Here is a 17,195-nt window from a genome sequence, read left to right as displayed (position 1 = left end):
TGAGTCATAACAAACATGTCTACGTAAAAATCTTTGTTGGGTCAATCTTTCCAACATCATTACGTATACATTGGTCATTATGGTAGTTACGTATGAAAAAATTGAGATCAACGTCACCTTTGTCACCATCAGCATCATTACCGTCGTCGCCGTTATTATTTCCGTCATCACACAGATCATCATTGTAACAGTTTGCGTAATTATCTGCATCTTACAACGTAAAAAGTCATATGAATCATAAATTATAATTAGGAAGCTTCTTAAATTTGAAGTAATACTGAGAGGTACAGAATCCTGAGTGTGTGTGTGTGTGTGTGTGTGTGTGTGTGTGTGTGTGTGTGTGTGTGTGTGTGTGTGTGTGTGTGTTTGTGTGTGTGTGTGTGTGTGTGTGTGTGTGTGTGTGTGTGTCTGTGTGTGTGTGTGTGTGTGTGTGTGTGTGTGTGTGTGTGTGTATTGAAGGAAATATAATAATAATAATAATAATAATAATAATAATAATAATAATAATAATAATAATACGTAATAGTAGTATTAACATTAATAAACATTGCATTAGCAGTGAAAATACCGTCTGACTGAAAATTCTTGTACATAATTCACGTGACTTGTTAGGATACAACAACACTAGGTAGTTTAGGTGGAACTGAGATCAAACAGGAACTTCAGTCGTGATAAGTACACAGATTTTTATCACAGTAGGGAAAGGAAGCTGGGGATAGGTGTGAGGCGAGGGATCATTTATATGTTGTCTATGAGTGAAAGTAATGAGGTAATGGAACTAAGTATCAGCCCACGTGTGTCCTAATCGTCACCGGGCGGTCGTTATACCTCGCTACACCATGAAATCAAGGCCCGTTTTCTGAAATGATTTGTTTTCTCACTACGACAATTTTCAAAAGCCACAGCAACAATTACCCAGGTTTTCTCCTGTTAATAGTGTATAAATCTTGTTAATCCGTCATTATAACCATAAAAATAGCCTTATAAACCCGTGCAACTTCAGGTAGAGTCCTTTGGAAAGTAGTCAAAGTGCGGGCAGAAATGTCTCAGAATATAGTCATGGCGATCATCGGGCAGCAGGAGGCGGCGATCACATTAGTGGCTTCGAATTTTTACTCCCTCAGATCGGCAGAGGAACTGGAGGCTGGAGAGGCATTAGGGTCCAAGTCTAGGGCCTCTTAAGTGATAAAGAAAGGCCCTAATAAGATACTGCAGGCCCATTTTTTGTATGGTTTCAGTCTGATCTCTCTGTGGCGTTAGTGCAGAGGACCAGGCACGAGGGGGGAGCATGTAAACCTGTGAAGGAAGGGGAGGCGGTGGGTAAAGGCTGCAGTATTGCCAGTAAGGTAGCTTTTCCATGTTAGAGACGTGTTTATGGAGACTCAGAAGACCATACTCTGAAACGTTTCGCTCTCTCTCCACGACTATTTTCAAAGGTAACAGAGATGATTGGTTGGTTCTCAAGAGTGTTCCTCCTGTTAATGGTGTAGAAATCTTGTTAATCTCTCACTACAACCCGTGTAACGTCATCTAGAATCTTTTGAAAGTAGTGGAGGTGCGCCGCAGAAGTGTTTCATTATATGGTCCTGAGTTCCTTGGTGACTTGGACTAACTGGTAAATATGCATGGAGATGGGAGAAAGTATGTTATCAGTGCCAAGGTCTATGCGCCTCACCACCGTCTTGCTGTGTGCTCACGGTGGCGCCATTTATGGCTGTCCATATTTCAATGTGGTTGAGGGCGTCTTGAAGTTCACTGAAGTTTGACGCAGTATTGTTGAAGTCGTTACTAATAGTGGAATCATTGACATACTTTCACTTGGAGCTGGCATCGTTCTGGAGTGTCCTTGATCAGAAAACAGGGAGGCCCATCTTAGTGGCCTGTGGGACACCACAAGTGAGGGGCCGAGAAGCGGAGGTGATCCCGCGTAACCGACATCTTGTCGGCCGTCACTGGGAAAGTTAGTGCCGTAACGAGGCCAGGCAGCATCAGCAAATCAAGTAGTTTTATTCATTTCATTAATTTTTTTAACGAGGGTGTTATACTTTACTGCATCAAAACAAGGCCTGTAGAATATTCCGTTGATCCAAATTGTAGAATATGACACTGAAGAAGAAAATAAGACTGGGTAGTGAAGGAGGATTTCATGTTGCCACATTCGTCGGTGAGGCTGAATATAAGGAATCAACATATCAGACTGGGATGGCGTGATGGGAGAGGAGGAGATTAAGGGTTGTTGATTTGGTTGTAGATGAGAAATAAGGGATTTCCCAATATGAGAGATGTTTTGCTAGAAAAGGATTGGCATTTATGATATGATTTATGATAGATCAGAGGGGCTCACTGGAAAACTCACTGTAGAAGCAAACTGGGAGGTGTGTGGATGAACTGAGGGTAAATTGGATGTGGTTGTGTGTGTGACCTAACGGCGTCAAAGGCTTTTAATAACCTTAGACTGCTGTGAGGTGTCGCGAGGGGTGGGAACTGGGAGGTGGTCCGGGAAAGTACTTCGTCAGCTGAGGTTGAGCCTCTGATAAATATTAACAAAGTGAGTGCATGACCTTCAGCTTTCTAAGAGGCTACGTTTGTGGCAAAGTGAAGAAGGAATGGCTACTTTTTCATAATGCCTGTCGATTCACCAAACTTATATTATAGGCTGATGTTGGCGGCCTCAGCTGTCGGAGTTTCAATGGATGGTAGTTCTTCTCTGGCTACCTTCAGCTCATGCATGACTTTGTTGCGTACCAGTCTGTTAGAGGTTCATGTGCGTGTTATGGCCGCTTTGGTCTTGGTCCCTCAACTGCTTTGATGAGGCTTTGATGAGATCAGTCACCCCAGGGAAACGTGATGGGTGGAGCTGTGTTGTATTGTTCTTTCGGTGAAACTGATTTTAGGTTAGTGTTAGAGTGTTCCAGCATACGAGTAATGACACTCCTTCCCACTGTGCATGTGTGTGTGTGTGTGTGTGTGTGTGTGTGTGTGTGTGTGTGTGTGTGTGTGAGATTTCTGGGGAAGGCTAAGTAAAAATATGACACGTAGGGCAGAGAGAGTGCTGGTGGTGAGGGGGTGGTGTCTGTGCTGTTGGAGAAAAATCCTGGTGTCAGAAGTGTGGATCATGGTGCTACAGATCCGTTGTGGCATAATCTCCACACGCCATGTTGTCCGTCTTGATTGTGGTGATGGTGGTGGGGAATTTGGCGGTAGTAACAGTGGTGGCGAAAGGGGTGGTGGTGGTGGTGGTGTTGGTGGTGGTGGTGAATGTGGGAGTTATAATGGCGGATGAAATTTTAGTATTGGTGATGGAAGTGGAAGAGGAAGAGGTGGTGGTGGTGGTGATGGAGGAAGGGATGACATTGGAAACGGTAGTGTCTGGGGTGGTGAATGTGGTGACTGAAGTGGAAGTGTTAGTGGTGAAGGTTTCACTGGTGTTGGTGGGTGAGGCGTTGGTGGCGGTGGGGCTGCTGCAGGTGATGGTGGTGATGGTGGTGGAGATATCAGAGTCTTGCTGGACGGTAGATTCAAAACTTATAACTGAACTGCAGGAGGACTCACTGTCTCTCCAGCACGCAGGCCACGAGTGCACGATGAAAACCCGGTGGCCCACGTTGGTGCGTCCGGGGGGCATCGAGTGACAGGCCCTGAGGTGGTGAAGGCAGGGCAGCGGGTAGGGGCAGTTGTGGTTACCGTTGGGAATGGGGAAAAACTTTTCTGGGCTGCCCTCTTTGTAACTGATTATGCTGAGAGGCAGCAATGCGGTGGACGTGGTGCGGCTGCTCAGAGGGAGAACTGTCGATGTGGAAGCGGAAGGAGGATGGCCCATGTCGCTCTCACTCCTCCGCGACCCATGTCCTGCCCTGTCGTGGACTGCCCTCATGATGCACAGCACCGTGTTCACCAGCAGCTCCAGGAATTGCTTGTAAGCGATCCTGTAGTTTTCATTGCTGGCGGCGTACAGAAAGAAGTTGACGCCATACTGGATCCAGTAGAACATGAAGATGGCAATGCCGAGTGTGATGTTTCTGGAGCCGAGCAGCGAGCAGACGCTGTACACACAGATGGGGATGACGCACGCTATGAACAGGAACAGCAGCGTCAGCAGCAGCGCTGTGGACTTTAGCATGGCTCTGAAGCGCTGCTCGACGATCTCCGGCGACCTGCAGGGGGAGGAGAAAACATGAGAGAGAATCACGAAGCAATGATTTTTCCAAGAAGCAAGACTGATACTATGCGCCGCTCAGCACCACGCCTGCAGCTTCTCAGGGTGAGTCGCACGGAAGTTTATGTCCCCGTGGCGAAGGAGGAAGGATGGATCAATGCTAAGTCACTGAGAGCATTAAAAGTTTGCACTTAATGTCATTTCCCTTCCTCTTAGTGTTATTGGCAAAGGCTGAGGGTTGGGCTGGGAAGAGCATGGGCGAGAGCGGTCTACATTAACGGACTATAATATATCACATCATACAAACAGGTGGGGGGACTCACATGCCGGTCGCTTGCAGCTGGCGTATGTTCCTCCAGATCTGGTAGATGATGCTGCTGCAGCCTATGACCATGAGGAAGCACGGCAGCAGCGACTCCAATGAGAAGAAGTAGATCCTCCACTCAAACCCCATGTCACATTTGTGGCTGACTTCGTCATACTTGAACTCCTGGTGGAAGCCACAGCTTAGGTCTCTACGAGTACCCCACCATGTACTGCTGTCTGCTATTGGTAGTACTACTTCTCCTGCTGCTTCTGCTCCTACTACTACTACCACTACTATTACTACTACTACTATTACTACTACTACTACTACTACTGCTACTACTACTGCTAGTACTACTACTTCTGCTACTACTACTACTACTACTACTACTACTACCACTACGACTACTAGTATACTTCCGAGTTTATGTTTTAGGTTTCTTGCTACTGTTGTGACTTGCTTTAAGTTACACCATCACTACCACCAGCCCTCCTCGTCCTTGTCCTCATAGTCTTCGTTCAAATTCTCGTAGACATTTTCCTTTTCGTTCTCGTCGTCGTCGTCGTAGCCCTCCTCCTCCTCCTTCTCCTCCTTTTACCACCACCACTACTACTACTGTTACTACAACTTTTGACACCACATTACCATGACCACCATTACCACCACCATCACTACTACTACTACTACTACTACTTCTACCACCACCACCGTTGCTACTTCCATTGTACTCATTGCCGTCGGTCGTGGAGAGGTAACTTTCCAGCGTGTTGGTAAAAATATGTGTGCTCTCACAGCCCCAAGTCAGCAATTTTTCAGTTTTGGTGGGGTAAGAAAAACACACATTGCTGAGCTTGGCGTATTTTTCTTTCACCAGAGCTTTGGATTTTTATACTTTCCCCTCCTTTCTCTCTCTCTCTCTCTCTCTCTCTCTCTCTCTCTCTCTCTCTCTCTCTCTCTCTCTCTCTCTCTCTCTCTCTCTCTCTCTCTCTCTCTCTCTCACCAGTTATATCACCTCCTCCTCCTACTCCTCCACCTCCACCTCCACCTCCACCTCCCGATCACCATCACCATCATCATCATCATCATCATCATCATCATTAGTAAAAATATGAAAATGAAGGGAAAATGACTCCTTGGACAAACTGTACACGCAGGAATGATAAATTGTACCTGGCTGACAAAGGAAAGGGATTTAAAAGCGCAGATTATTGTGGTAATTATGGAAACGAGAATGGTGGATGAACTAAAGGGAAGGAGCACAAAGTTGGAATGTCTAAAATGTATTCTTTCTTCTTCTTGTGTTTTATTTATTTTTTTTTTTGTTGTTGTTGTTGTTTCCCTTGTTTTATGTCTTCTTCTTCTTGTTCTTCTTGTTCTTGTTCTTGTTCTTGTTCTTCTTTTCTTCTTCTTCTTGCTTCCTCCCTTCCTTTCTTTCTTTCTTCTTTCTTTCTGAAGCAATCATAATTTTCAGTGGATGAACGAAAATATGAACTACATGGAGGAGAAAGAAAAATTGGAGGAAGAAGAGGAGGAGGAGAAGGAGGAGGAGGAGGAGGAGGATGTAACGTAATATTTTGAGGGGGTAAGAAGAAATTTAATATAGGTAATTTCTCTTTTTTCTCTCTCTCTCTTCATATGTTATTACTTTTCATGTCTTCTACTCGAATGTTTCCCCTTTTGACAGCTTCCCTCTTGCCAATATTATTTTTTTCCCCTCTTCTTCCATTTGTTTTTTTCTTTTGTTTCATTTTTATTTCTTCTCCTTTCATTACTTTTTCGCAAATTCCTCACGTATTTTATTATTTTATTTTTTTTATGAATCTCCCAAATTTTATGCAGTTTCGCTATAGATTCACTTTTTTCTTTCTCTCCTTCCGCTTTTTTTTAAATATTTTTCCATTTCACTTTTTTCTTCCTCCGTTTTTCTTTTATTTGTTACTTTCCACATAATTAGTGAATATTTTTTTTTATTTCTGGTCCTCACATGTTCTTTTTTTTTCTCCTTTTTCTCTTCATCTGCGTTTTCTTTCTTTCCCTTCTTTTTAATATCTTCCCCATAATCCTTTGTTTTCCTCTCGTTATATTTTCCTTTTTTCTTCGGGTATTTTTCTTCTCATCTTCCCCTGTCATTCTTGTCAGCTATCCTATTTCTCTTTCTTTTTTTCCTTCAATATTCTTTTTTTTCTTCTTTTAATTGCTTTCTTTAATTTCCTACCTTACATTTCCGTTCTGTTTTTTTTCCTCTTTATACTCAATTTTTTTTTTTTCAACTTTCACTTCTTTTATATTTTTGGTTTGACTTCTTATTCCTCTTTCATATGTTTTCTTCTTCAGTTTTTTTTCCTCTCATTCTTGTTTTTCATTCCTTGCCTCAATTTTCTTCTCTTCATTATTTTCCTCCATTACTCTTTATTTTCACATTCTTTCCTCTTTCCTCTTGTTCCTTTCCTCTTTCCTCTTTGTTTTTTTTCGGTTCCTTATTCCTCTTTTATTTACATTACTTTCTGGTCTTCTTCACCTTAATTTTTCGCTCCTTGCCTCAATTATCTGGTCTTCACTATTCTTCCTCCATTACCCTTTATCCTCAAATTCTTTCCTCTTTCTTGTTTTCCTCTTTCTTTTTCTTTAGGTTTGGTTTCTTACTATCTTCATTCATTTTCTTCCCTTGACTTCTTCACTGCTTTTCCCTTTTTATTTTTCATTTCCCTGTTTTACTACCTTTTTTTCACTTTCACTCTTCGTTTCTTGCCTCAGTTTCCTTCTCTTTACTATTTTTTCCTCCATTACTCACTTATCACCTTCCCTTTTCTTTCTTAACTTTTCCGCCATCATACTTTTCTCCTGTGTGATTTGATTTGGCCTGGGAGGGTGATGAGAGGAACAAGAAAAAGGAATCATGTGGAGTTGGATGGAGTTCCTCAGGGTCATCCCAATAACTGTGGCGAGATGGGATAGTGTGAATTGTGTGAACCGATGTGGAATTTTGTTTCCTGTTAGCTATCTCCGTTTTTTTTTGGCGGCAATGGGACAGTAAGGGGATCTTTATTTCTTTAATGTTATCTCTCTCTCTCTCTCTCTCTCTCTCTCTCTCTCTCTCTCTCTCTCTCTCTCTCTCTCTCTCTCTCTCTCGCTTTCGTTTTTCCTTCCTTTTTTTATCATTTTTATACAGCTCTTATCGTTTTTGTGTTGTGTGTGTGTGTGTGTGTGTGTGTGTGTGTGTGTGTGTGTGTGTGTTTTGCTCAGTGATGCTTGAATTTCACGTGGAGAGAGAGAGAGAGAGAGAGAGAGAGAGAGAGAGAGAGAGAGAGAGAGAGAGAGAGAGAGAGAGAGAGAGAGAGAGAGAGAGAGAGAGAGTAAAAATAAAGTTGAAAAAGTGAGGAACAGCAAGAGAAAAAATATAGTTGGAGGTAGGGAATATCTGATGTGTGAGAGAATACGACAGGGAAACGATTCAGAAGCACCATCCATCTATCCATCCATCCATCCATCCACCCATCCACCCGTTCATTTATAGTAAAGTAATCCACTCCGCTGTATATTACTCAGAGTGTCCGCCTATTCGTCTTTTCACCATCAAAACTATTTCTAGTCATCTAATCTTCCTCTATTATTATTATTGTTGTTGCTGCTGTTGTTGCTCTTGCCCTCTTTTCACTTCATCTTTTTCTTTTCTTCTTCTTCTTCTTTCCTTCCGCCTCCTTTTCCTCCTCCTCCTCCTCCTCCTCCTCCTCCTCCTCTTCATCCTCCTTTTTTCCTTCTCCCTAAGTTCCTATCACTACCACTTCGTCTTCAGCTCTTCACCACCTTACCAAATCCTCCTTCTTTTCATTTGGATCAGGACTGTCCAGTCTTTCCACACACTTGCCAGGACTTACTCCTTTCTTATCTTACCCTTCCCATCCTTTCTTCATTCCACTTCAGTGCTCTACTTCTGCACCCTTGCCTCTTATTAGCCACCTCCTCTTCCTCCTACTTCTACTGCTACTACTACTGCTACTACTACTACTACTACTACTACTACTACTACTACTACTACTACTACTACCACTACTACTACTACTACTACTACAACTTAAAAAAAAAAAAAAAAAAATACCTCCACCCCATGTTTATTGATGTATCAATTAGGGGCTCCATTACTTGGAGGTCATTAGCCCCAGCTCTCGCTAATGACTGTGGCATCCAACCATATCTAATACTCTATAATATAAACATTAGTTGTTAACTATAAATTCACTCTACCTCTACCCTATCTACTCTTATGCCACTCTCCACCATTGTAGCCTCGCAGTCGAGGCCTCCTAAGTCTGCAGGTATGGGAGTGGAATGCCTTGTCCCCCTGAGACACAGGAGGGCAGATCTGAGGAGGGAGAATGAGAGACGGCACCTCATCCATGCGACGACATGGCTCCTTGGCTGGTGCTTCTTTTCTGCCATTAGGTCGGCTAGTCTTGAGTAGAAGCACTGAGCCTTGGAGCCCATCCCGCCAGATGTGGTGAAGACCAGAGGTGTGAAGCTGCCCTGGTCAACGTGTTGGATTCTCTCCCCATACGCTCGGATCTTCTCCTGCTCATTCTTGCGGTGGGCGGCTTCCAGGGAGAGTTCGTGGTGACAGGCGGCCATCGGGTCAAAGATCCGTATGTCCACGAATGCTTTCTGTCCCCTTGTCCAGAACCCTCGTGCACTGACGTCGATTCGAGCCTCGTTGGTGGTGTTGGCTGTTCTGTAGCGTAGGTGCTCGCCGTCTAGCGGCAGGAGGAGCGGTTCAGTGGAGACATCGTGGCACACCTCCCTGAGCATGCTGGCGGTCAGATCTCTCACCTCATCGTGCCTGATACATACGAATCCCCCCTTTTTGCACCTCATGGTGTGGTTGACGTCATTGGGGGAGCCACACACACAGGTACAGGGGAGTCCTTCCATCGGCCAGCCGTACCTCAGAGCAATGGCGTCGACAAATTCTTGTTTGTTGAGGCTGAAGCCCTTCGCTCTGATGGGCAGTGACGTTAGCCAGTTAGAGGCTCCCGTTTCCTGTGCAGTGAGGATTTTTCTCACTGTGGTTGCAGGCAGGATGTTTATCAGGTCTTCGAGACAGTTTCGTTGATGTTGTTGCCTATCTCTAGATATAATTCGTCCTTGCTCAGTGACTGCACTTTGGGCTATTTCACCATGTGCGTCCTGAGCAATGATCTTCTCTGTGAGGGACCTGGTGAGCTTGAGGGAGTTGAGGTTCTCCACAGTCGCCAACTTCTCAGGGGAGGTGATTCCCATCCCGCCCAGTCTTGGTGGAAGTTCGAGCAGCGCCCTTTCCCCATCTCCGATGGTGTGGTATCTCAGTAACGCTGGGAGGAAGGTGTTCCTTATCGAGACCTCCAGTGGTGCAAGGAGAGGGCTGATGCCTGGGATGGTGCGCATGGCGAATCTCCATCGATGCTGCAAGCCGTGGGTGTAGGCAGAGTAGGCTGCATGAGGCTCAGTCCTGGCCATGTCAGACAGGACTTCCACCTCATGTATCCACTCCTTCACCTTTTCTCCTATGTACTCCTTCTTGAACTCCTCTGTTCCGATGACAGCACCCAGATGCCGTTGTCCATCCTTTGTTATTATAACTCCACTGCCACTGAAGCTATCCACTGCACTGTCATAGTGTTCAGGCTTTACAATAAGGACGGACTTAGCGGCATTGGGTGTGTACCCTATGATGGGACCATCTAGCGTCTTCCTCTCATCTCTTCCCCATGGTACACTTATCTCCGTGTCCTCTTCTCCTGCCACTCCAAACTCGTATTAACACCTTTATTCGTCTTGTATCTCCTCCTTCTTCTTCTCCTCCTCCTCCTTCTCCTCCTCATCCTCCTCCTCCTCCTCCTCCTCCTCCTCCTCCTCCTCCTCCTCCTCCTCCTCCTCCTCCTCCTCCTCCTCCTGCCACTTCTCTTCAGCCTTGCACTCTGTCTTGTATCTGTCCTTGTTTTCTCCTCTTCTTCCTTCTCCTACTTCTTTTAATCTTCCTAATCCTAATCCTATACCTGCTACTCCTACTTTCTCTCTCTCTCTCTCTCTCTCTCTCTCTCTCTCTCTCTCTCTCTCTCTCTCTCTCTCTCTCTCTCTCTCTCTCTCTCTCTCTGCTGGAATGATATTAAGGAATAGCTTGTAAATTCCGGCTGGCAGATCACGAACCCAGGGTGGGCTGTATTCCGAGCTCGTCCTGTTTGTTGCGAAATGGTTCGTCTTGTGATGGGAGGGGCGAGGGAGGCTGACTTAACGCCACGACTTATACTACAACTTAGGACAGTATTCTGATGCACAATCCCGGTACACCTCCTTATCTACATTCAAATAGGGACTACTTGATTTTGCACGCGGTTTTTAAGGGTGTTTTTACGGTTCTAGTGATAGATTAAGAAGATTTCCAACGTTACTGACGGAAGAAACGCTCTTGAGAAACCGGCTATTCACCTCTGTGGCCTTTGAAAATAGTTGTGATAAGAGAGCAAAGTGTTTCAGAATAAGGGACTTAATGCTATGACTTGTGCTGTTTTTTTGTTTTTTTTTTTTTGAAGGAGCGGGATTAGTACAACGGCTTTCTCAGTGTGTGTGTGTGTGTGTGTGTGTGTGTGTGTGTGTGTGTGTGTGTGTGTGTGTGTTGGGGGTGGGGGTGAGGTCTGGCTTCTCTGTAGAATTAGGGTCAAGGAGGTCAAAGCCACACCGCCAGGAGACATAGAGGTGCAATCCTGGTTGCCATGTGTCCTGCTCCTGACGTCCAATTAAATTTATTGTTCGAGAAATACCGTGAAAAAGAAGCGAACGGACAAATGGCTTAGAGAGAGAGAGAGAGAGAGAGAGAGAGAGAGAGAGAGAGAGAGAGAGAGAGAGAGAGAGAGAGAGAGAGTTTAAAGATTGTTTATAAAAGTGTTGTTATTTTAAAGATTGTTTATAAAAGTGTTGTTATTTCGTTGTTGACTGTTATAATTGCTTGTCGTTGTTATTATTGTTATTATTATTATTATTATTATTATTATTGTTATAGTGTTGTTTTTGTCGTTACTGGTATTATTATTGACGTTACTCGTATCATTAGTATATATAATTTTTTGTTGCTATTATTATTATTATTATTATTATTATTATCATTATTATTATTATTAGTAGTAGTAGTAGTAGTAGTAGTAGCAGTAGTAATAGTAATATTAGTAGTAGTAGTAGCAGTAGTAGTAGAAGTATCATTATCATATATTATTGTAAACATCATCTCTGTTTTAGCAATGTATTAGTAGTAGCATTAGTAGTAGCAGCAGTAGTAGTAGTAGTAGTAGTAGTAACAGTAGTAGTAGTAGTAGTAGTAGTAGTAGTAATAGTAGTAGTAACAGTAGTAATAATAATAGCAACAGCATAAAAAAACAATATAAAATAAAACAGCAGCTAAAGCACCCGCAAGGCACCACCAGCATGGCAGCTACTGTAGTAATGTTAGTGTAGGAGGACCAGGAGGAGTTAGAGGAGTGGCGACAGTACGAAGGCATGGCAGGAACCAGTAATAATTAAGGATCAAAGTCAGTAATATTAGAATCATTAGTCACTCACTCACACACACACACACACACACACACACACACACACACACACACACACACACACACACACACACACACAATGCTAGTGAAGATGAAGTTATTAATACCAAACATCTAAAGCAGCGACAGATACGATAAATCATACTTAAGGAAACAGGACTGACTCGTGAAGGAAGTCATAACGTTACGGATGATACTTGTCAGTTACCTGCTGTAGTGTGTGTGTGTGTGTGTGTGTGTGTGTTAAACCAAAGCTTCTTATATTTCAGTTGGAGATTATGTAAAGTTTATTATTGCCACACTCACTGGAGACTTCCATTATGTACCCTTTTGTGCTCCTCCTCCTCCTCCTCCTTCATAGTAGATTATAATATAATAGTCTCATTTCATCCTTTCCTATAAAAATGCTCTTTTTTTTTTCATATTGCACGGAACTTTTTCATTAATTACTACTTCCATGCCAGGACGAGCTGATTAAAATGGTGGGTGGGGAGGAACCTTTTGCTGTTCTGCTCTATTTCCTCCACCGACTAGTTAGAACTACTCCCCCAAACAGCCATACAAGGACCTAAAAAGCACATTGATGTTTGGTTAATCTTTGGTGACATTCTCCCTTTCCTCTGCCCTACTTCTGTCTCTTCTCGTGCCATTCCTCATATCTCTTCCCTTGCCTTCCCTTCCCCAGGCGCTGCTCGAGGAGGGACAAGAGGGGGACTAGCGGTGATTAGGAGCTGGGAGAGTGGAGGGTGGACTGATAGGTATTTTAGCGCCACAGCAACGAGGTCCTAAGCCACCAGGGAGAGGAAGAAAGGAGAGGAGGGAAAAGGAGAGATAGGAGAGGAAATTACTAAAGAGAAATGATGTCATGGCAACTTCCACTCCTCTACCTCTCCTTCTCCACTTCACTCGTCACACTCTTCCACTCACTCTCCCATGTTTGGCCACCTGCTGCTCATCTTGCCACTCACTCAGCAAATGTAGGACACCCAAGCCATGCACGTGACGGGGTAAGTGTGTTATTGCTGTTTAATTTGGGTACTTATTTATTGCTGTTGATTTTTTTTATCCTTTACAGCTCATGACAGTTTGTTAATTTGTGAGGGCTTGTTTGCTTGCTTGTTTTTTTTTTTTCTTGATTGTTTTCGGTGGTCGCAATCTGTCTAACTGTATATGTCATTTTTTTTTTTTAATCTAAGGGTGTTTCTGGTCAAGGGCAACAAAAATATGACAAAAAAAAAAATGCCAGTCCTGGAAGAGAATCGTGAAAAAGAACATCAGAATTATGAGGAGTGCCTTGAAACCTCCCTCTGGAAATAGTTTGTCATAGTCTCTCTCTCTCTCTCTCTCTCTCTCTCTCTCTCTCTCTCTCTCTCTCTCTCTCTCTCTCTCTCTCTCTCTCTCTCTCCCTCTCTCTCTCTCTCTCTGACACATGGCAGGGTTTTTATGTCCTCGCCATAGACTCGTTATGGACACAAAGCAGCTGCCTCCATCACACCTGTTCCCGTCCTTCCCCGTCTCCTGCCTCACACACTCGTGTATATATATATATATATATATATATATATATATATATATATATATATATATATATATATATATATATATATATATATATATATATATATATATATATATATATATAGGCGAATCTTCTCTAACATGCACTGATCATTCCTGTTGCGAATTTTTTTTTACTTTTGGAAGGAGTATATAATTAAACTTTTAAACGCTTCTCCTGAAGTTTTGAACAATTTGTAAGAGACTAGATTATACAAATAAGAATACTGCGGCATTTAACTATTAGCGTTATGTGGCAGGGATTTAAAGTAAGTTTGCTGTACGTTTTCCGGTCAAACGAGAATAGATACTCCAATTTATAGGTCAAAATTTTCGAACATATCTTCTAAAGTCTTGTTCAGTTTGTAAGAGACTACATTAGACAAATGAAAATAATGAGGTAACCTACTAATAGTGTCATGCGGCAGGAATATAGCGTAATTTTGCTACACGTTTTCAGACAAGACCAGAGTAGGTAATGTCAATAAATAGGTCGAAAGCAGCGTTCAGGGACAATATCCACGTGTTCCCAGGTTTCAGAATTACTACTCAAGAAGCATAACTCACGTGTCTGCTCGAGTGGGAGCGCCTCTTGTCGATATGAATGCTGTGGCGTTTGTTGTTGATCCTTAGATTAAGATTAGTAATGGATGGGGCTGCAGTTTCCTTATGTATCTGTAGGGATTTACAGGAAAGAAGGGAGGAAGCCTCTAGGGATTAAACCCCTAACCGGCGGGCAACACACCAGAGCGCGGCTTACGCAAAGGGCGGGAGACGACGCGTATGTGCGTGAGGACGTTTTTCTCGCCTTCAGTCAAATACAGGACGGCGATAATTGTTTTGAGCATGAACTGGCGACCACTTACAAACTTGCTGGCTTGCGCCAGCCTTGTTCCACTACACCTAAAACTTCCATAATGGATAGGAGGTTATTCAACTCGCCCCGATGCGTAAAGGGAAGGAAGCCACGTGTGTCCACTTGCTTCAGTGACTTTCACTCTAAGGATGTATACTAGCATGAATAGTGATGAGAAATGTACTATAGTAGTAGACATTACTACACTAGTGTATAATAAGTGATATAGTTATTGTATTTATATGACAATTATAACAAGATTGTAATGTTGTCAAGTAAATTAAGTTTATCTTTTTTTTTCATGTCTCCAGTCAAAATGTAAGGGAAGCAATAAGATCACCATTAGTATGTAGTGAAAGAGAAGCAACTGTTGTTTTTTTTCTGTTCTTCATTTCCCAAAAAGAAACATGTAAGGAAAGTTACATTACAATATAATGTAAAAGGAAGTGTTGATTTTTTTCTTAACCTACTTTACTTTTTCTCAGCCCAAGAAATGCAAGGAGAACACGTTATAACAACATAAGAATGTATTGTGAAGAAGACAGGGCAGCACCAGTGAACAGTGAGGAGCACGATGCTGGCGCGCGTCAGCTGTAGCCGCAGCCATAACCAGTCAAACGAACACATACTGGGTCATCCGGGGAGATGAGATATTGTTGTTCAACCTCCACTCACGGGTAAATTATAACATCTAGAATTCTGGCAATAACACCGCTGTAAAGAAGAAGGGTTGGTGCTTGTTTTTTGCTTTTGTTTTATAGCTCTACATGAAGTATATATGGAAAAGTGATAGTTGGAAAATCAACCACTTTTAAAAAACCCCCGCCCGAAGAAAATGACTCGCACCAACTCGTCCGTCCTTTGAGGGTTAAATAAATGCCTGACTTTCCTCTTTGATTCTCTCTCCGGATGTGAGAGAGAGAGAGAGAGAGAGAGAGAGAGAGAGAGAGAGAGAGAGAGAGAGAGAGAGAGAGAGAGAGATGAGAGAGAGAGAGAGAGAGAGTGAGTGAGTGAGTGAGTGAGTGAGTGAGTGAGTGAGTGAGTGAGTGAGTGAGTGAGTGAGTGAGTGAGTGAGTGAGTGAGTGATGTGAGTGAGTGAGTGAGTGAGTGAGTGAGTGAGTGAGTGAGTGAGTGAGTGAGTGAGTGTACCGCTATGAACTTGTGGCGTGTGCCGTGTATGGGAGGTGCGGTGGTGTAGTGTGCCATGCTTTACACTGACTGTCTACCGGCACACGGGAACGGACTCAGGCAAAACATGGTGCAGCAGAAAGATCTCATCAGACACCACGAACCTTACCTGTTATATGCAGCACCAGCGTGGGTTATAAAGAACACCTCGACGAACAGATAAACATATCAACAGACGGATAAACACACAGGAGCGCGCGCACGCGCGGGCACGCACGCAGGAAAGCGCGCGCACACACACACACACACACACACACACACACACACACACACACACACAACAAAAGAAAAACACACAGTACTTTCCGGTGGCCGTTTGGATTTTATTGGCCGTATATATCAGGATTCTTATTTCCTGGAGGGGAGACCTGGGAAGGTGTTTGCGAAGAAACTGATTTTATTTGAGAGAGAGAGAGAGAGTGAGAGAGAGAGAGAGAGAGAGAGGAGAGAGAGAGAGAGAGAGAGAGAGAGAGAGAGAGAGGAGAGAGAGAGGAGGAGAGAGAGAATTTTTGATAGGAAATCCTTAAGCCAGTTGTGTTAATAGTGTAAGTCTAAACACCATTGTAAAACACAGGTGAAGTGTGCGGGAAGCGTGAGCGTGTGGAACGATGGGGGGAGGCAGGAGTGCAGGTTTAGAAAGCCGCTCCGTAACTCACCTGTGTGAGGGCGGCGAGCTGCAGCACCACGCTTCCCACCCAGATGCCGGCGATGAAGAGCAGCGTGGGGCGCGGCCTGAAGAACCTGGCACCCTCGGGAGCGGCCCAGGTCGACGCAACGCTGTACCGTCAGCAGACCCAGTGTGGTCCACTCCGCCAGGGCGTTGACGTAGCGGAAAAGTGCGGCGCCCGTGCAGAACAACTTGGAGGGCGGGTGTCAGGAGCGCGGCCCAGCGCGTAATTGTAGGTGATCGCGGTGATCGGCAGGTTCACGACGCAGTACAAGAAGTCACAGATGCTGAGGTTGCAGCAGCAGGATGGTGTCGCCCTCCCAGAGTCAATACTGGGCGCCCCACGGGGCCATGCCGCCGCCGCCACACTCGCCCCCAAGTACAGCTGGTAGGAGATGGCGCAGATGGTGACGAAGTTACCCACACCACCCACACTACGACACTGTCCACGCCCACGCCTGCGCCGCCATGATCCAGGCCAGGGGTACATTTTCCCCCACTACCTTCCTCACCGTCAGTGTCGTTCATTCTCAGTAATGGTCGCCCTTGCCTTACATGACACACGCCACCAGGACGCTCTTAAAGGAAACCGGATAACTGCTGCCTCCTCACCAAACGACCTATGTCTTGCGAGGCCACGTTCCTGTTCCACTACTGCTGGCAGGTCCACCAGCAGGCCGGCGTTGCCCTCGCCCCTCGCAGCTCACATTCCTGAATGGACGGGACTGACTCGCTTCAATGTACAGGTTGTTGCGAAGCGTCTCCGCTGAGATTTCCTGTGGGAAAAGAAAAACATAGCAGATAGTCTCGCTTTGATGGTAATGAAGCAACTAATGGGAATAGTTTCAGTGATAAAGAGTAGAGAGAGACCATATTTTAAAACGTGTTATGGA

General features: G+C 44.3%; 1 protein-coding gene and 1 long non-coding RNA gene across 4 annotated transcripts in view; one reads left to right on the top strand and one right to left on the bottom strand.

Annotated features, from left to right (window-relative positions):
- The window catches only part of LOC135094224 (uncharacterized), a 97,189-nt gene extending 84,154 nt beyond the window's left edge, over nt 1-13,035 (top strand). The window contains exon 3 of the long non-coding RNA XR_010263662.1: nt 12,720-13,035. This is a non-coding gene — a long non-coding RNA (uncharacterized LOC135094224). The remainder of the gene's footprint in view (nt 1-12,719) is intronic.
- The window catches only part of LOC135094218 (mucin-5AC-like), a 40,327-nt gene extending 23,441 nt beyond the window's left edge, over nt 1-16,886 (bottom strand). The window contains exons 1-3 of one of the 3 annotated variants that reach the window (XR_010263660.1): nt 16,292-16,886; nt 4,480-4,646; nt 3,553-4,154 (exon numbers count right to left, since the gene is read on the bottom strand). Coding sequence is in view for 1 of the 3 variants with exons in the window: in XM_063994114.1 (XP_063850184.1) it covers nt 3,122-4,154; nt 4,480-4,610 (1,164 nt within the window). In the remaining 2 variants the exon portion in view is untranslated. Of the gene's footprint in view, nt 1-18; nt 4,155-4,479; nt 4,647-16,291 lie in introns of those variants that run through there. The other 2 variants (XM_063994114.1, XR_010263661.1) reach the window with 2 other exon arrangements.
- Between the last annotated feature and the right edge of the window lie 309 nt (nt 16,887-17,195).

Source organism: Scylla paramamosain, chromosome 3, assembly GCF_035594125.1.
Source record: "Scylla paramamosain isolate STU-SP2022 chromosome 3, ASM3559412v1, whole genome shotgun sequence".
Lineage (NCBI taxonomy): Eukaryota > Metazoa > Arthropoda > Malacostraca > Decapoda > Portunidae > Scylla > Scylla paramamosain.
Note: the sequence above shows the minus strand (reverse complement) of the source record. Positions and strands in the feature narration are given on the sequence as shown.